The sequence below is a fragment of the Miniopterus schreibersii genome (genome assembly GCF_964146895.1).
Source record: "Miniopterus schreibersii genome assembly, chromosome: 1".
NCBI classification, from domain to species: Eukaryota; Metazoa; Chordata; class Mammalia; order Chiroptera; family Miniopteridae; genus Miniopterus; species Miniopterus schreibersii.
Genome location: NC_138101.1, coordinates 1,946,708 through 1,966,320, shown reverse-complemented (window position 1 = coordinate 1,966,320; position 19,613 = coordinate 1,946,708). Strand labels below are relative to the sequence as shown.

Below are 19,613 nucleotides of genomic sequence, written 5' to 3'. Positions count from 1 at the left end.
CCCTCCCCCTCGTGGGTCAGGAGCCAGGTGGGGCAGCCGAGGGGCAGTGCCCGCAGAGGCCGGTGGAGCCGGCCCAGGGGCTTCTGGGAGGGCGAGGCTGCCCCCGGGTGGACAGAGGGCAGCGGGGATCCCGGCGCCCAGGCTCCGGGGGTGCTGAAATGGCAGCTGGAGTCCGTGAGGCGGTGCCAGGGAGGGACCGAAGCCCGCTCCCTACACTTGCTCCACAGCGGGTCCCGTCACGGGCACCCGGCCTCTGGGCTGAGGGCAGCTGCCAGCACAGCTGGTAAATGCACCTGGTTCCTCATGGGGGCGGGCGCCCTGGCACCGCTGGGCCGTGAGCCAGTGCTGCCCCAGGGCTCGGGCGCGGGCACACTGGCCGCTGGGGCTGTGGGCTGAGAGGAGGCTGCCGGGCAGGTGTGTGCACATCTGGGTGGCGGCCTTCACCCGGCCAGCTCCGTGGGGGGGGCGGCAGAGGCTTTGGCTGGTCCCCAAAGCAGCCCTGGCCCTGATAGGAGACGGCAGGCTGGGGTCCCCCTTTCCCTCAGTGCGCGGCCGAGGGTCCCGGCCTCCCTCCTCCCGGGCCCCTGGGCCTCCTGTCCGGGCGGCTCCCCCTGACCCGGGCATGGGCGTGCCCTCGGGGAGGCAGGGGGAAGGGACCCCCCGGGTGTGAACAGGCCCCCCTGGAGCCAGGGGTGTCTGCCTGGGCCCCCCCCTCATCTGGGGTGCGGAGGGAGGAGGGAGGAGGGGAGACTCACTTCCCTGAGCCTCTGGGCCACCCCCTGGGCCACCCCCTGGGCCACCCCCTGTCCCCTTCAGGGCCCTGAGCTGGCGGCCTGGGCGTGTCAGGGAGGACGGCTGTGCCAGGCGCCCGCAGGGCCCTCGGAGAGCAAAGCCCCAGGGGCTTCCCCAGGGCGCAGAGCAGGCCAGCCTCGGGGGGCGGGTCCCCAAGGCCCTGGAGGCGCCACCTGCCCTTCCCGGGACCTGAAACCCCGGGCGCTGGGGGTCGTCACCCCGCCGGGCGGGGAGGGGGCGCCCCGCGGGACGGGGCCTGGAGCCGGCTGGGCGCTCGGCCGGGGGGGGGGGGGGGGGGGGGGCTGTGCGGGGACGTGGCGCTCGGCCGGGGGGACCCCCCTGTGCGGGGACGTGGCGCTCGGCCGGGGTCCCCCCCTGTGCGGGGACGTGGCGCTCGGCCGGGGGGGGGGGGGCTGTGCGGGGACGTGGCGCTCGGCCGGGGTCCCCCCCTGTGCGGGGACGTGGCGCTCGGCCGGGGGGGGGGGGGCTGTGCGGGGACGTGGCGCTCGGCCGGGGTCCCCCCCTGTGCGGGGACGTGGCGCTCGGCCGGGGTCCCCCCCTGTGCGGGGACGTGGCGCTCGGCCGGGGACCCCCCTGTGCGGGGACGTGGCGCTCGGCCGGGGACCCCCCTGTGCGGGGACGTGGCGCTCGGCCGGGGACCCCCCTGTGCGGGGACGTGGCGCTCGGCGCCGGGGCCGAGGCTGGAAGCCGGGCGGGCGCCCGCCCCGGGGCGGTGCCTGGGCCCCGGGAGGGTCCGCGCCCCGCCCCCGGCGCCGTAACCGCGCGCCCGGCGCCGCCACATCACTGCCCGCGCGATGCTGCGGCTGCTGCCCCTCGCCGCGCTCGCCGCCGCCGCCTGGCCCGGGTGCGGGCCCGCCCGGGACGCCGCGGGTGAGGCGGGCGCCCGCGGGGAACGGGGACCCCCCCCGGGTCCGGGGAGAACCCCCCAGAAGGGCGCCCTGCGCCCGGACCGGGGGGGGGGGCTCGCGGGGCGCACGGGGCTGGGGCACCCGAGGGCCCTGCGCAGACCTGGGGTCCGGCCGGGCCGGGGCACAGCGGGAGGGGCGCCTGGCAGGTGGGGCGCGGGAGCCGGAGCCGGGGCTCTGCACCCCGGCCACCTGGAGCCTCGGCCCCCGGCTCTGCCGTGATGCGGACGGGGGCTCCCCAAGAGGGCGCAGAGGGCCGGGCGGGGGGTGCCCGGGAGGGGTGCCCGGGAGGAGTGCCCGGGAGGGGTGCGGGCTGCTGGGAGGCTCAGGGCATGGAGAGGGGGACCCATGGCCCTCAAGGGGCGGTGTCTGCCCGAGACCTCACCTGAGAGTGTTGGACGCGTGGAGTTTGGGGTTCTCGCCACACCTCCTCTGCTGGCCTGGGCCTCAGTTTCCCTTCCTATCAAAAGGTGGGGTTGCACCTAGTCCACTGTCCTCAGAGACCCGTCAGCAGCAGACACCTGCCCCCCCAGAGGGCGGGGTCCCCTGGGGTCAGGGTCCCAGGGCGTCAGAATCGGAGTCTCTCGTGGGCGGGGCTGGTGGACACCTGAGAAGTGGCCGCACCTGCGAAGGGACTGCCCGGAGCCCGGAGCCCCACGGCCCTCAGAGGTGTCTGCGCTGGCCGTTCATTTCTTACTCTCTCCTCTGACCGCTCCCTCCCCTCTGCCTTCCCCTCCTTTCTGCAGAAAGACCAGGGCCAGCCAGGGCGTGTGGGTGCACAGGTGTGTGTGTGTGAGAGCCCTGGGCACACGGGCGTGCACGCGGGATGCGGGTAGAACTCGCACAAGGTCCCGGGTGCACCCTCCTTTGGGCCCCTGAAGCTCTAGGAAACGCCCAGGATCGCAGGCTTGCCGGTTCCTCCCCTGCGGGAAGCCTTCCCTGACCTGCCCCCCCAGGAGGGAAGTGCGGCCCTCTCCTCTGGACAGGGCAGGGCAGGGCAGGCCACCCCTCCTCACCTTCCTCGCGGGCATCGGTGACTCTTTCTAGCGCAAGTCCTTCCTCCAGACCGTCTTCCTTACACATGTGGACTGTGGGAGGTTCTGCCTGTCCCAGGCTGCAGCTGGGCATGGGGCGAGGGGGGCTGGACAGCTCAAACCCAGGCTGTCCTATCCGGGACTAAGCCTGTCCCCATCTCACGGGCCCCAGGGGCTCAGAGACAACCCGAGCCTTTGTCTCCCCTCTGCTTTGTCCCCTGCCTGGTGGAGGTCTCCAGGTCTCTATAGGGAGCCCGGGGTCTGAGGAGACCTTCACGCTCCTAGGGGCCAGGCGGGCCTAGGTTCGAATTCCAACTCCTCTACTCCGCTGTGTGGCCTTGGGCAGGTGGCTTGACCTCTCTGACCTCATGCAGGTTTCTCGGGTATTAGAGGAGGCCCTGGCCGGGAGGAACCACCCACCTGGTCTTTAGAATGGCCAGCCCCGGTCAGCCTCCGTCCCTCTGTTGAAGAAATGCTGACACCTTGTGGTCGTGAGGCGTAACGGTCGCGTGTGGCCTGCCACATGCATCCAGTAATTTTACATTTTCTAGTAGCCACACTAAAGAGCTAATAAGAAACAGGTGAAATTAACTTTCATAACAAAATTTACTTAACCCAGGGTTCAGATGAGGCTACAGGATTAGATCCCGGGCCTTCTCCCTCTTGTCCTAGCCTTCCTCCCACTCCTCCTCGCCTCTCCCCTGCACCCCGTCTCCCTTCCTGCTTCCTGACCCCCCCCCCCCCCGGGACTCCTGGAGGGCTCTCCAGGTCAGTTCTTCCCTCCTGGCGCTCACAGACCTGCTTCTGACAGGGACCTTGCAGGTGACAGTGGCTGTGGTTGGTGTTAGGGGCCTTCTCAGGGTCTCGCTGTTGGGTCCATGTGTCTGGGCCTCGAGGAGGGCCCCTGAGCCCCATAATTGTTGTGTGTTGTTCTCTGTGAAGAGGCCCGCGCCCCGGGAAGTGGAGGAACAGCGCACCTGCCAAGTGTTCTGGAGGGCAGGGAGCCAGCGCCCCGACTCCTGGGGACTCCGAATGACCAGGGGTCAGTCAGTGGTGGGTGGATCCCTTGGCGAGGCTCCGAGGCCACCTGCTCACTGTTCGGGAATTTTCTGAGACGCGTTGCTCAGCTGCTGGAGGGAACCGCCGGCAAAAGCTCAGGGAGACGGGGCAAATGCCGGCGGGCTTCTTCCTCCTGGGAACAGGTTTGCAGGGAGCCGCTCAGCCCCTGGCTTTGGGGAACCCCCTCCACTCTGGCTGTCTTGCTTTCTGCAGGTCATGTGACCCTAGTGACACTCGGTCTCTGCACCTGTGCAGTGGGGGGGGGACGGCCACATAGATGCAGAGGGAGCTGTGGAGACTGAGTGAGATGAAGCCCCAAGGGGCCAGCGGTGGACCGGGTGTCCGGCGAGCGCCAGTGAGTTTTGGGATGATGGCAGGATCCGCACCCCTAACCTCACTGCTTTCTCTTTGCAGGCGGCTGCCCTGAGCCGACGGCCTCAGACAGTGGTACGTGTGTGGACTGCCCTCGTTTTTGTATATAGGAGCAACGCAGGCCCCCTCCCCCAGCACTATCAGAGCATTTTAAAGAGCCAAGCCCGTGGTTCTGAAGTGTAATGAATCTGCCAATCAAATGCATCAGTCAAATCCGTCAATCAAATGCATCAGTCAAATCTAAGCTGCTTCTTAAGCAGCTAGAAATGGGACCAAACGGACAAGAAAGGACCTCCCCCTGCCAGCTAGGCCTGGCTCCTGCAGAGCTGTCTCTTCCCTGCTCCCCCATCCCTCTTGCCACCGCCAGCCCCCCCCCCCCCAGGTGGCTCCCTGCACTGAGGCCCAGCCTTGCCCTCAGCATTCGCTTCTCATTCCGTGTCCCTGTCTCAGCCCTGGGCAGCACCTGCTGAGACTAGGCTGGGACGAGCCCTCCCCCTGGGCCCTGACTTTCTCCTGGTAAACCGAGGAGGCTCCCTCGTGGATGGCTTTGAAGGTCACGTGGGGCCTGACGTATCTGAAGGGCTCAGCAGCAGGCATTCTTCAAGCCTCCTCCTGCCAGATTGGGCATCTGCTATATTCCAAGTGGAGGGTCTAGACTTCTTTTAAAAAGCAGGAAAATATTTCCCCAATGTGCCCTAAGGAAGGTGGCAAACCCTTGGCAAGGCTAGCTTTCCTGCCCCCATTTCACAGATGTGGAAGCTGAGACCCAGAGAGGCCAGGCTGGCTTGTCACTAGTGAGCAGTTGAGCCCAGTCAGGGTCAGGAGCCTTCTCTGAACCTCCCACCGGCCCAGGTTTCCTCCGAGGTAGCCCTTGTCCCCGTCTCTCCCCAGCCAGACTTCAGGACCCCCTCCCCGTGGGCCCTGGCCCTGTGGTCAGCTTGGGCACAGCAGACCTTCAGTAAGTGTGTGGCAGATGGCAGTGTGGGTCCTCCTGGGTGCTCGTGGGAGGGAGTGACCTGTGACCCCTCCTCCCCAGCCAGGTGCGTGGACCTGCAGCTCAGGACCTGCAGTGACGCCGCCTACAACCAGACTGCCTTCCCCACGCCGCTGGAGCACCGGTCCCGGGAGGCCGTGGAGTCCAGCTCCGAGTACATCCTGCTGAGCGTCCTGCACCACCTCCTGGAGGGCCAGTGCAACCCTGACCTGCGGCTGCTGGGCTGCGCCGTGCTGGCCCCGCGCTGCGAGGGCGGCCGGGCGCGCAGGCCCTGCCGGCACGTCTGCGAGGCCCTGCGGGAGGCCTGCCTGCCCGCCTTCGACGCCATCGACATGGCCTGGCCCTACTTTCTGGACTGCGGCCGCTACTTCGGGGGTGCGGGGGAGGACTGCTACAACCCCCTGGAGAAGCTGCGAGGTAGGCGGAGGCCTGCGGGGCTCTGGGGTCGGGGTGCTGAGTGGTCAGGCGACCGGGTGGCCCAACAGGACAACAGTCAGGGTGGGGAAGGTGCTTCAGCCAGGGCCTGGGAGGAGGCCGCATCCAGGTGCCTGTGCTGGAGCCCAGACGGTGAGACTGTGGCTGCCGGGGGCCTGGGGCCTGGACGGCAGCCCCCAGGACGCTGGGGCACATGGGCTGTACTCCAGGCTGGGGGGGGGCACAGCCCTGCCTGAGGCCTGCGAGGCCACGCCCGTCATTGCCTGCGGCTGGCCCTGAAGGGTCGCACGCAGGGTGCTGCCCGGCAGCCAGACCCATAAAATGCTGTCCCTGGGTCCCGGTGGGCTCACGGCAGCCGCAGTAGGGTCTGCAGAGAGCGGGGCTTTGGTTCCTCCTGTGGGCACACCAGCAGCGGTGGAGTGGGCAGCCGTGGGCGGTGAGCCACTCGTCTCAGGAGATGTGCGAGGAAGTTCTAGAGGGCTTCTCGGCAGTGGTGCCGAGGGGGAGGGCTCTGCGCGGGCCTGGGCCGAAGGCCTGTCCGTGCCTCTGACCCCACATCTGCTGCGCTGCCTGCTGGGCTTTCAGAGCGGGTGAGGAGGGGCTCGGGACTGCCACCCCCAGGGCCGCCAGCCACCCACGGCGGCGCGGCCGACAGCTTTCCACCGCGTGAGCATTCTCGGTGCCGTCCCGGCAGACGCCACTGGTCACACGTGGCCCCTGAGCCTGGAATGTGGCTAGAGCGACTCAGGGTCTAAGTTTTTATTTGATTTGGTTTTAATGAATTTAAGTGAAGTATAAATAGCCCCAAGTGGCCAGTTGTGATGCTGGACAGCGCAGATGTCTGCTGCCGGCCTCCCGTCCTCACGTCTTGAAACGAACAGTGAGGCTCACGTGACCTGGGCTGAGTGCCACGCACGTGGGTCTCATTTAAACCCACAACCACCCTGATGGTAGTCGCCTCCCCATTGTCTAGATGACAGAGAGGGAGCCCTGGGGGGCGGTGGTGGCAGGTGCGAGCCAGGTGCTGGGTGGACCGAGCTGTGAGCCCGTCGGGTCCTCGGCTCACATGGGCATGTCGAGGACGGCAGGGGCTGCCTCCAGCCAGCCTGGGCCCCGGCTCTGCCGCTCCGTGGGTGCGTGGGGCTCAGGCTAACCCTGGAGCTGGCTCCGGGTGGGGTCGGCCCCATCTTCTCCAGGGGCTGCTGTGCAGGTGCCGGGGGTCCATGGACAGCACTCTGCGTGTGCGGAGGCCGGAAACCGGCCCGGGCGGTGGGGCGGGGCTGGGAGGGAGAGGAAGGAGCCAGACTCTCCGCCCTGGGAAGGCCTGTGGACTTGGCTGGGAAGGGAGTATTTTGGGCAACTCCGCCACCAAATTGCCGGTTCCATGTGTTTGAGCAGAAACAAAACCACAGGGCAGAGGAGACACTCAGGGAGAAGCGCTAACTGTGGGTGCTCCCTGGGTGAACCTGCAGCACCCAGCGCAGGCACACAGACCCCGGTTAACTGTGGGTGCTCCCTGGGTGAGCCTGCAGGGCCCAGCGCAGGCACACAGACCCCGGTTAACTGTGGGTGCTCCCTGGGTGAGCCTGCAGGGCCCAGCGCGGGCACACAGACCCCGGTTAACTGTGGGTGCTCCCTGGGTCAGCCTGCAGGGCCCAGCGCAGGCACACAGACCCCGGTTAACTGTGGGTGCTCCCTGGGTCAGCCTGCAGGGCCCAGCGCGGGCACACAGACCCCGGGTGGGGAGGAGGCGGGCAGGGAGCGGCCGGGGCCAGGACCCGGGTGTGCTCTAGTGAGCGGGCGGGAAGTCCAGGGGGCTGTGGCTCCCCCGACCTAGAAGCCCAGGAATTCCTCCTAAGGAAGCTTTGAGAAGAATGGGGAAGGTGCCCCACGCCCAGCCGTGCTCACTGTCCTGTGGGTCAGGGTAGAGCAGCAGTCGCCCGAGCCCTCAGGTGGCGGGATTCAGGCTGGATGCGCCTGGCAGAGCTGGTGCTGCCTGGCCCACGGTGTCGAAATTTTTTCCATCCGGATGCTGAGTAAACAGGCAGATGGGGACCCGGGTTGGCACAGGGTCCCGGCAGGTGGGGAGCCCCATGATCATGGGGTCTCAGCGGGCGGGGACCCACATTGGCACCAGGTTCTGGCAGGTGGTCCTGGGAAACAGAAACACGGTCAGGAGGCTGCAGGACAAGCAGTTTCCTTTGGACTGAGGGCTCTGTAGGCCTGTCTCTTCCTCTGTTCTGTATTTTATAGAATTTCCAAAGTAGTTATTACTTTTATTCACAATAACTTAGGAACTACGTTGCTTTATATGTCTGTTGGGTGCTGTTATTAGCTGTGGACACTAAGAATTGTGGAGGGGCCCGGCTGGTGTGGCTCGGTGGTTGAGCCCGTTCCCTGCACCAAGAGGTGCCCGGTTCGTTCCCCGTCAGGGCACATCCCAGGCTGTGGGCTCGACCCCCCGTAGGGGACGTGCTTGAGGCGGCTGATCAGCGTTTCCATCTCCGTTTCCCTTCCTCTCTCTAAAAAAAAATCAGAGGGATTTTTAATTTCAAACAAAAACAGATTGTCCAAAGTATGCTGGAGGTGGGGGGTTGTGAGGGCGCCGGGGTGTTCCCGGTCCCAAGCAGTCCTGGGGGCCAGGCGTGGGGGTCAGCAGGCCGGCCTGAGGCTGACCCTGGCACCCCCTCTCTTCCCCAGGGGGCCTGGACGCGGAGGAGGCGCTGCCGTCTGGGCTGCCGGCCACCTTCATTGACTTCTCCCACCACTCCTACGCCAGGATGGTGCGGGTGCTGAGGCGGACGGCGGCCCGCTGCTCCCACATCGCCAGGACCTACAGCATCGGGCGCAGCTTCGACGGCAAGGAGCTGCTGGTCATAGAGCTCTCGGCTCGCCCCGGCCAGCACGAGCTGAGTAAGCCACCGTCACGGGCAGGCGCCCCAGCGAGCGGCTGGGGGGGTCCCAGCTTCTGGGAAAGGCCCCGGGGTCTGCTTGGCCTTGGGGTGCACACGCCGGGGTCCAGGGTTCTAATCAGAGCCCCCGGTATTCAGGGGACAGGGCTCTGCCTGGTGCACGGCCACATCCCACAGGCCACGCGGAACCACTTAGCGATGTTGCTGGGAGTCGGGGGACTGTCAGGGAGGAGTCGGGGGGGGGGGGGAGGCAGGGCTCCAGGCTGCAGGCTCTGTGTGCGCCCAGGCCCCAGGCGGGTGTGTGCAGCGCCCAGTGCTGGCTCCTTTCAGCTGCGTGGTGAACATTATATCACAGAGCGTGTGAAAAAAGCCCCTTTTCCATGAAAAGCCCACGTCCATTTGAGGTCTTACCAGCCCCAGCGGTCCTGTTCTGAGATGAGGGACAGTCACGTGGAGAATGCCACATATTTGTCCTTTCAGGGCAAAGTCAGACTTCACCCCAGTCACAGTTCACTCCAGTCATGACTGGCCAAGGGCTGCTCGGGCCAGGAGCCCGGGCACTGAGAAAAGTGACCGTGGGACTGAATTTCAGGGGCAGGCGAGGACAAGGCAGTGGGCCCTGGGGCCGGGGCTGGGGTCTGGCCCTGAATCCAGACCCTGCCCCTGGCTGGACAGCCTGCTCCCTGTGTGGCCAGGTGACTGTGAACCCCCCGCCCCTCAGGGCACCAAGAGCATCGAGCACAGGGCCCTCTCCAGGCCTCTCCCGGGGATGGGTGAGGGGCCAGTCCTTCCCCGGCCTTGCCCCCTGCGCGTCCGTCCCCGTGACCACGTGAGTCGGCCGGGGTGGATCTAGAAGCAGACCCCATTCAGCCCTTGGTCCTTGTAAGTTATGGAAAAATACACCTTTGCTGGGCTGGCCACCCTCAGTCCAGTTCTCCTACTGGCTTGGGCAGCATGGACGGGGGTCATGCAGCCCCTCAGCCTCCAAGGCCACCCTGCCTCCTGCCCCCCCAGCTCGTGGCGAGGGCTGGTCCCTCACCAATCCCCAGAAGAGACTAAAGACGGGCTCTGCCAAATTCAAAGGCCTGCAGCTTTGGAAGGTGTGGACGAGGGGTGCTCCCTGCCCGGAAGGCAAGGAAATTGACTGCTGCGGAAGCCCCAGGGTCCTTTACACCCTCCAGATTCAGGAGGAACGGGAGGGTTTGCTCCCACAGCTGCAAGGCTGTGGACCACACACAGCCAGGGAGCGAGGCACCGTTGCTCAGATGAGTAATGTGAGGGTCAGAGAGGAGAAGTGACCTGCCTCAGGTCACCCAGCTAGCAAGGCTGCCAGGCTCCTGGTTCACTTTTCCCTAGAATTCATCCATCCACCCACCTGTTCATCCATCCATCCATCCATCCATCCATCCCTCCCTCCCCCCTTCCTTTTTTCCATTCATTTACTCATTTATTGGCTGTCTGCCTGCCCATCGAAGCACCAGTGTTACCTTAATTTATTACACAAGCTGAAGCGTGGCCGTCAGTGAAACTCGCACAGACCAGCGATACCATGTATTATTAATTAATATTCTCGCTTCCTCCTGCTGCTAATTACGTCTAAACATAACAAATGACCCCAACGAAAGTGATGGCCTCAGGGAGACCTCATTAGCCGGAGACACTGGGGCCAAAACAAATACGAGTGGGTCCCAGAACTGGCCACCCCTGCCAAGGGGGCCTTAGGCTGAGGGGAGCCGGGGGCTCCGAGACCACCCCCAGGTCCCCCTGTCTCCCCCAGTGGAGCCCGAGGTGAAGCTCATTGGCAACATCCACGGCAACGAGGTGGCGGGACGGGAGATGCTCATTTACCTGGCCCAGTACCTGTGCTCCGAGTACCTGCTGGGCAGCCCCCGCATCCAGCGCCTGCTCAACACCACCCGCATCCACCTGCTGCCCTCCATGAACCCCGACGGCTATGAGGTGGCGGCTGCCGAGGTGAGCCCCGAGGTGGCACGGTGAGGGCTGTGCCCCGACACCCCCACTCAGTCACTCGTTTGCTGGCAGCCGGGGAGGGGCCGCGTGTGCCCCGTGCTGGGGGCCGAGGATTCAGCAGCAGCAGCGTCGGCTTGGGCAGCGGGGACAGATGTGATAAGTCCGTGGTGTGTCACAAAGGTGATGCCACTCCAGAGAAAACGATGAGAGGGGGTCGGGCGAGGGCGAGGGCGCTGGCTGGAGGTCGGAAGCGCTCTGACCTGCAGGAGAGGGGGAGCAGTGTGTAAAGGTTGGGGGACACTCCAGGCGGGGGGGCAGCCAGTGCCAGGCCCTCAGGTTGGAGAGTCAGCAAGGAGGCCGGGCAGGAGGGGCCAGAGAAAAGGCGGAGGGGGTCAAGGGTGGACATGCTCCAAGTTCACGTAAAGCCAGAGGGACCACAGCCCGCCCTCCAGGAGGAGCAGGGCGGTGGGCTGACCCCAGTGGGGCGGCCTGTTTCAGGGCGCCGGCTACAACGGGTGGACGAGCGGGAGGCAGAACGCTCAGAACCTGGACCTGAACCGAAACTTCCCCGACCTGACCTCTGAGTTCTACCGCCTGGTTGCCGCCCGTGGCACACGCACCGACCACATCGCCATTCCACAGCACTACTGGGGGGGTAAGGTAGGAGCTGCCCCACCCGCGCCCAGCCCAGTCACACATCCTTCCGGGGGCCTGTTATTCCAGGCGTGCGGGTGTGGCCCCTCCCCAGGACAGGAGAGCCTGGTGGTTAGTGCCTTACCCTCTGGCCATAGCTCCTTGCTGGGCGTTGGTGGCTTTCGGGGAGCATGTATTGAGAGCACCTAGAGCCTGGCAAGTGCTCAGGGACAGGCGCCTAGGAAGGCTGCCTGGAGGAAGTGACATCCCGAAGAGGCAGGAAGACTGACAGGCAGGAGGAGCTGCAGGTGCGAGAGCCCAGCGGTGCCCGAGCCAGGCGGTCAGTGAGGTGGTTCCCTGTCCTGAGACAGCTCCTCCATCCTGGGCAGGTGGCCCCCGAGACGAAGGCCATCATGAAGTGGATGCGGACCGCCCCCTTCGTGCTCTCGGCCAGCCTCCACGGGGGCGACCTGGTGGTGTCCTACCCCTTTGACTTCTCCCAGCACCCCCATGAGGAGAAGATGTTCTCTCCCACACCTGACGAGAAGGTGAGAGGTGGGCACCATGGCGGGGTGGGTATGCCATAGGTGCAGGGTGAGCTGCGGTGTGGGCAGTGCCCTCTGGGCTGGCTTAGTGTCCATCCTTTCTGAGCCCAGAGAGTCGCTGAATCATTAGGAGACTTCCAGGCCCAGCTCCAGAGCCCCCTCCTCCAGGAAGCCTTCCAGCCCAGCTGGAAGCAGCCACTCCCTCCTCTGCTGCACCCCACCTTTTGTCGGTGTCCCAGTCTGGGGGCCTCTAGGGTGGGCACTGTGCCACCTGCCCTCCCACCAGGCTGCCTGGTGTTTCCTGTCCGAGGGGAGGGCAGCTCCGGGAGCCGCCAGCAGAGGGCAGTGCTGCAGCGCGCATGACACCCGCCGGGCTCAGGCCGTCCCTCCTTCCTGTGGGCCTGGCGGGTTTCAGGATCAGCTCCCCGGGAGGGGTGTGCAGTGGGCCCCGGTGGGAATTCTGGCACCTGCATCACCTGGGCCCCGAGGAGGCCCTTCTCCTCCCCGGGCCTCCCTCCCTGGTCCTCCCAGCAGGGGTGAGGCCTGCGAGCATGACGGGACCCTCTCCAGGCCCCCAGCCCCGGCCCTCCCGGTGCCCGGTGCTGGAGCTCACACAGGCTGGTCTGTGACCGGGTGGGACTGGGTCCCTTCCCATTGTTGTTTGGGTGAAAGTCTGAGACGGGAGGGTGGTCCGGGAAGCCCCTTGCCTTCTTTTGCTCCCCGACTCGCTCCCCGCCTCACCTGCTCGCTGCGGGCTCCTTCCCTCCTTCCCTCGCTCATTAACTCGCTTATGGACTCCCGCAGCCAGCACAGGCCTGGGCCTGCAGGGGTGCCAGGTTCTGTGCTCAGAGCTCAGTAAGTGCCCCCGGGGGTGGCTGGGTGGTCTCTCCTGGTGCCCAGGCCTTGGCTCCCTTGGGTTGTCAGAGCACAGGGCCAACACAGGCGAGGCCTGTGCCCCTGGCAGTGGGAGCCCCTGGGCTCTGGGCACAGCACCTCTGGATCTCAGAGGTAGATACCTGAAGGTGTCCCCAAGGGGCATGTTCACCTCAATGAGTCCCAGCAGGGTCAGAAAGCTGAGCATCTTCCCCACCAGCCATCAATCAGCAATCGATAATCCTCAGCCCTGTAGCCCGTGGTGGTCTCTGTGGAAACCAGGGTCCCAGGAGAGGTGCTGGGGAGCAGGGGAGCCGATGAGGCGTTGGCCAGGGTGTCCCACGTCACCCCCAAACTTCCATGGCACCCCATGGATGAAGGCCAGTGCCTCAGGGCAGTGTTCAAGGCCCCCAGGCTGGCCACGGCCACCTGCTCCTCCCCATAAGTCCCCCTATACCTGCCTGCTCCACCAGAAATCCTGCTCCTGAGCTGGGCTCCAGCTCCGAGCTGCCCGCCAAACCCTGGGGACCCACCCCCCACCCCAGTGGAAATGAGCTCGGTTTGTCCAGTGTCACAGGTGGCAGGATCCAGGCAGGCTGGTCTCCATGGCCCCTGGCCTGTGTCCTTATTTGACTTACCCTTGCCCATCATGCTTGGCCTCACCTGAGCTCCTGTGGGCGCCCTTGCCCTGTGCCCATGCCCCAGGTCAGGCCTGTTGCCAGGTGTGCAGGGGCTCTGAGATGTACCCGCGGACCCACCACAGGTGCCCTGAGCTTGGCCGCCCCACCTCCGGGCCTTTGCACGTGCTGTGCCCCCTGCGTGGACACTGTTCCCCTGTCTTACCTGTGTGCAGGTGTCCGCTGTGGAGGCCCCTCCGCTGTCCCTAGCTCAGAGGGCGTCCTGCAGAGCCCCCCACCTCTGCTCTTGGCCTCGGGGAACCTCTTTTCTGGTCTCCTTTCCAGATGTTTAAGTTGCTGGCCAGAGCCTATGCCGATGTCCACCCCATGATGATGGACAAGTCAGAGAACAGGTGTGGGGGCAACTTCCTGAAGAGGGGCAGCATCATCAACGGGGCCGACTGGTACAGCTTCACCGGAGGTGCGGCCTGCGGGACAGGGGAGGGCGGGGCGGGGCGATGGGCGGGGCCTAGCGGGGACGGGCGGGGCCTAGAGGGGCGGGGCAATGGGAGGAGTCTAGCGGGGCGGGACAATGGGCGGGGCCTAGTGGGGCGGGGCAATGGGAGGGGCCTAACGAGGTGGGAGGGGCCTAGCGGGGAGGGCGGGTCCAGGGAAGGGGCCTAGCGGGGAGGGGGATGGAAGGGGCCTAGCGGGGGCAGGGGGCAATGGGAGTGGCCTAACGAGGTGGGAGGGGCCTAGCGGGGGCAGGGGGCAATGGGAGGGGCCTAGCGGGATGGGAGGGGCCTGGGGGCGCGGCAATGGGAGGGGACTAGTGGGGGGCGGGGCAGAGGAGGGCAGGGGGAGGAGCTGGGCTGGGGAGGGAATGAGGGGCCTGTCGTGGGGGGCGAGGCCTGTTGTTGGGGGCGGGGCCAGGGGCGGGGCCTGTCGCAGGGGCGGGGTCTGTCGTGGGCGGGGCCAGGGGAGGGGCCTATCCTGGAGGGCAGGGCAGGGCAGGGGCGGGTCCCGGGGCCCAGGGTCCAGGGTCCCTCCAAAGCAGCTTTCTCTGGGAGCTGGATCCTGGACCCTTGGAGAAGATGGGCTGGGAGACTAGTTTCTGGTGGCAGAACAAGACCTGGGACCCCGCTGCCATCTCTGGGTAATGAGCAGCCGGTTCCACACCCCACTCGTGCGTCCAGTTCTGTTTTGCTGTCTGAGGGTTAAGTAGGGCTGCTGGACGGAACAGGACCTCCAGTTAAAGTCGAATTTCAGGGAGATAAGGAAGAATTTGCGGTGCTTTGTGAGTATGTCCCCAATACAGCTGGGGATATACTTACCTCAAACGTTATTCGCTGTTTCTCCAAAACCCAACTTGAGCTGGACGTCCCGCGCCGTTGTTTGCTAAAGCTGGCTGGGTGAGGGCTGGGCACGGAGCAAGGGCCCCTCACCTGTGGGACCAAACGCCTGTGCCTCCCTCGCCCGTCTGTGGGGCGGGGCGGTGACCCCGCCACCTGCCCCTGTGACCCCGCGGCCCCCGATGTGGCCGCTCAGCTGCCCCTGTGCCGCAGGCATGTCCGACTTCAACTACCTGCACAGCAACTGCTTCGAGATCACGGTGGAGCTGGGCTGCGTGAAGTTCCCCCCCGAGGAGGCCCTCCACACCCTCTGGGAGCACAACAAGGAGCCGCTCCTGAGCTTCGTGGAGATGGTGAGCGGCAGCCTCGCTCTGCCCGCGGGCTGGGGCGAGGGTGCCCCTCCAGCATGTGGTTCTAGACTCTGCATGGGGGCTCCCTGCCCACCTACGTAGTTATATTTCACCTGTTTGTTAGTTAAGCGCCCACTTATTCACAACCGAAGCCTCCCTGGCCTCCGCCCACAGGCCGTGCCCTGGGGTGGGGGGGTCCCCGTATAGCAAGGGCCTCAGGGCCCGAAGGGGCACAATTGAACAAGGAGAGAGTCAGGGGCAGGCTCAGCCCAGGGGAAACACCTGACCCAGCCTCAGAGGCCGTGGGGGCTTCCTGGAGGAGGCAGTACCTGGGCTGTGTATTGAAGGAGTAGGGGGAAGGTGATGGGACAAGGAGAGCTCGGGCAGGGGCCAGTGGGCGAGGGCCCCGGTGGCCATAGGAATGCGGTGGGCACCGGGCAGGGCGAGGCCCGGCTCTGGGCAGCAGGGTGTCTGTGTGGTCCAGGGCCCTGGGCACGTCTGCCCGCAGACAGGATGGCACAGGCTGGTGAGGGAGGGGGAGGGGTGACTGCTGCCGAGGTCTCCCAGGAATAGTTGAGGGGGTAGTGAGTGGGGGCTTTGGACAACGTGACTAAAATAACCCCTTGCTGGACTTCGAGACTCAAGTCTCAGGTGACACAGGAGGGACTCAGTGCCAGGTGTCCAGCCACCTCTCCCAGCCTTGCCCCAGACCTCAGTCTCCCCAGTGTGGCTCACAGCCGGGGGGTGGCACGGGGTTCTGAATAAGGCAGCAGGCAGGAGAGGAATGAGGGAGTCAAAATGAAATGCAGCCCGGCCGGCGTGGCTCAGTGGTTGAGCATCGACCTAGGATCCAGGAGGTCAAGGTTCGATTCCCGGTCAGGGCACATGCCCGGGTTGTGGGCTCTATCCCCAGTAGGGAGCGTGCAGGAGGCAGCCGATCAATGACTCTCTCATCATCGATGTTTCTATGTCTCTCTCCCTCTCCCTTCCCCTCTCTCTCAAAATGAATAAAAACATATTTTTTTAAAAAATTCTGGCACCAGTCCTGGGCAGTAGACAGGTGCCGATTTTATAGATGGAGGAGTGGGTGCCGGGGAAGGAAGGTGCTGGTCTGGGGTCTCTGGGCCATGCCCGGCTCCTGTCCCTGGCTCTCAGCGGCTGTGTGACAGCCAGAGGAGAGACAGAGGGTGATGGGGCCGATCTGTCCATTGTCACCAGCGACTGCCCAGAGCGTGAACTGAGACCTGCCTGCCCCAAGTCCCAGTTCTGTCCATGACTTTCTTCCTTTCTAGAAAGATCAGGGACCTTCCTCTAGGCGAGAGCCAGGCAGAGCCAGGGGTCAGCCGCCATAGCAACAGGAGAAAGGCAGAGATAACCACTGGACGACATTAGCGTTTGGGTTTCTGTTTTATGGCCGAGCCAACAACCTCTGGCTGTGTGGGGCGAGTCATCATTCAGTCATGGCTCGAGGCCAGCCCCCCCCATTTCATTTTACGGCCGTCTGGTGAAAATGAGTTTTAAGGAGCCTTGAGTGGAGCTGGGATTGCTCCGAGGATATTGTATGTGAAGTCTTGGGATATGAAGATTTAATAGCGAGCGGGATGCTGTGGATGGCTGGGCAGCCCGTGGTCGGGCATGGCTGCCCCTGAGGACGACCCCTCAGGAAAGCCGGCCGGCTTCTGATAAGGATCGGGCCTGTCGTGGCCCATTGAGGCCGTTTTCGCCGTGATCCTGACCAGGCCTTGGGAGGGTGTCTCCATCTCCCTGGGTTGTGGGGAGGGGAAAGGAGGGGTGCTCGCTTTTTCTCCCTCCTGCCAGAGAGCTCCGCGTCCAGGTTCCACAGGAAGACGAGTCCTCAGCCTGAGGGCAAGGACAGAATAAAACCCAACCAGCGCAAGCTGACGTCGAATGAGGCCCTACTATGTGTCTGGCCTCTGCTCTCAGGTTGGGGCCAGGAGAGTAGTCAGTGACATTACAGTGAGGTCAGGCCTGGGAGAGTGGAAGTCCATGGCCGTGGGACCCCAGAGGAGGCCCCTGCTGTGGCCAGTCATCAGGGAGGGCTTCCTGGAGGAAGAGAATTGTGAGCTGTGTCTCGAAGGGGAGAGGAATTGGCCAGGTGAGGGAGCTGACGAGGTATTGGGGCCACACTGGGGTGGAGCAGCCTCCTGGGAGAGACCAGTCTCACTGCGCTGTTTCCCCTCCCATGCAGTGGTCACGACCTCATGTGATGTGACCTGTGGACCCAGGTTGTTTCCAGCCCAGTAGAGCAAGGGCGGTTTGGCTGCCTATTGCCGACTGTTTTAGGAGGAGACGCGTGAGCAGGGTCAGGCAGCTCTGGGAGGAGGTTTGCTTTAGGAAAGTGCTGCATCCCAGGCTCACCATGGGCTGTGTGCAGGACCCACGGGTGTGCTCAGGGCCAGTGCACAGCTGGGAGGGGTGGCTCCATGCCCCAGCTCTGGCGCGGTCCCTATTACTATGTATTGTTAACCTTCCAGCACCCAGCAGGCCGCCTGATCCCGCTTCATAGATGGGGCGGCCACCGTGAGAGGCGAGGTAGCTTGCCCAAGGTCAGAGACACCAGGGCCCAGCCCCTGGCCCTGTCCTCCCGGTGGCCCACGCTGCCTTCAGGACCTCCCCTCAGAGAGAACCTGGCCAGGGCTCTGATTATGAAGGCGGGGGGGCCACTCAGGTGTTAGCCGGTGGACAGAAGGGTTTTCTGCTCGATGCTCACAGCGTGGGAGGTGCTGTCAGCCGGACGCTCCAGCAGGACTCAGGTCATTCACAGACCCAGGGATGGGTTGACCGCCCCGTAGATGGGCCCACTGGTCACCCTCATTTCACAGATGAGGAAACTGAGGCCAGAGAGGGGAGTGACTTACTCAAGAAGGCCAAGCGAGGGGTGGGCTCAACCACCCGAGACCCAGGCTCCATGGAGCTGGCCGGGGACCGGCTGGGCAGCTGGCAGGCTGTGCAGGGCCCGTGCCACGCCCATGCCCTGGCCTCTGCTCCCCGCAGGTGCACCGGGGCATCAAGGGCGTGGTGATGGACAAGTTTGGCAAGCCGGTTAAAAACGCCCGCATTTCCGTCAAGGGGATTCGCCATGACATCACCACAGGTGAGCGCCGTTCTGCGCCCGAGTCGCCATGCTCGTCAAGAAGTAACGGTGCTGGGGTGCCTGGCCGGTGTGGCTCAGCTGGTTAAGCATCATCCTGTGACCGAAAGGTTGCCAGTTCAGTTCCCGGTCAGGGCACATGCCTGGGTGGCTGGTTTGACCCCCAGTCCGGCATGCACAGAGGGCAACCGATCGATGTTTCTCTCTCACATCAATGTTTTTTTTTCTCCCTTCCTCTCAGCACAGCCTTAGGTGAGGAATTTTTAAAAATACATAAAAAAAATCAGTGTGAAATGTTTGACATCTTCCCCAATAAAAACTTATGAGGAAAAAAAAAAACTGTGCTGGGAAAAGCCACCTTCTCAAAAATCACAGGAGGGAGCTGCTGCGTCCAGTCCGTGAGCCCATTTGTTCACATCCCGGAGTTTAGGTCCCACTGATAAACTGGCCCATCCAGTAAGGGCTCCAGGTGCCCTCAGGATTTCACAGCTGACTTGAAAGTCAGATACACTGATATGAGTTACCTGGTCCAGAGGAGGGAGGGAGGGCTAAGTGTATGAGCTGGGGATGGAGGGTGGGGTGGCCTGTGAAGGCTTCAGAGAGGAGGTGGCGCCTGAGCAGGGCTTTGAGGGATGAATAGGAGTTTGATAGGGGGAGGAGGTGGGAAGGGCATTCCAGGTCATTACAGAGGCAAGTGTAAGTTTGGGGTCTCTCTGCCTCCAGACTAACGCCCCCTCTGACTCCCATTACTCACCATCTCCAGATTGACTCTGAGCCCAGGTCTGAGAACTGTTTTATTCTATTTGTCAACAGCCCCAGATGGCGACTATTGGAGACTGCTCCCCCCAGGGTCCCACATAGTCATTGCTCAAGCTCCCGGCTACTCCAAGGTCATCAAGAAAGTCACCATCCCCGCCCGGATGAAGAGGGCTGGCCGGGTGGACTTTATTCTCCAGCCACTGGGGACCGGACCCAAGAAATTCCTTCCCGGGCCTCGGAGAGGCGGGCCTGGGCTCCGATACCCGCCAGGGGGTGCGGGCCCCCACGGGGAGCCCGAGGAGCCCGGCCGGGAGCCCCCGCGGAGGCAGCCGGGCAGCGGGAGCAAGCCCTGGTGGTGGTCCTACTTCACGGCGCTGAGCCAGCACAAGCCGCTCTGGCTGCTCAAGTACTAGGTGCCGGGGTCCGCGGGCGACGCCGAGGCCCAGCGCCTCTGGCCGGAGCCCCGGGCTCTCGGTCTCATGTCCCAGGGACATCCCATCAAGCCGTTTCCCTTTTATTAAAGTGTTTTATTCACCCGATGCCCCGTGTGAGGCACCTGCTGGGGGAAGAGTTGGTCTCTGGTGGAGCCAGGCCGCCCTGGTGGCCACCAACAGGGCTGCCATTCTTACTGTCTGTGCGTGGTCCCTAAAGCAGGAGGGGCCTCTCCCTTACAGATGGGAGACCTGAGGCTCCTGTCACGCCCAAGGTCATACGCGTGGAGAGAGAGGGTGGTGCAGGGCCGAGTGGGAGCCGAGGCGCTGGGTCCTGTGGCTGAAGCAGTGTCTGGGAGTGCGGGGAGGTGGGTGCAGAGGTGAACGGTCATGTTCCAGGCTGGGAGGAGGGGCGGTGGGCAGCAGGTGACCCCCTCAGGGTCAAG

General features: G+C 64.5%; 1 protein-coding gene across 1 annotated transcript; it reads left to right on the top strand.

Moving 5' to 3' along the window:
* Positions 1-1,573: 1,573 nt before the first annotated feature.
* Positions 1,574-19,275, top strand: CPZ (carboxypeptidase Z). The gene is made up of 11 exons (XM_081142163.1): positions 1,574-1,683; positions 4,226-4,258; positions 5,220-5,594; positions 8,313-8,525; positions 10,302-10,498; positions 10,994-11,155; positions 11,518-11,676; positions 13,509-13,644; positions 14,729-14,868; positions 17,881-17,980; positions 18,791-19,275. Exons 1-11 carry the CDS (start codon positions 1,608-1,610, stop codon positions 19,147-19,149), a joined length of 1,950 nt encoding a protein of 649 aa, XP_080998289.1. The 5' UTR covers positions 1,574-1,607; the 3' UTR covers positions 19,150-19,275.
* Positions 19,276-19,613: the final 338 nt, after the last annotated feature.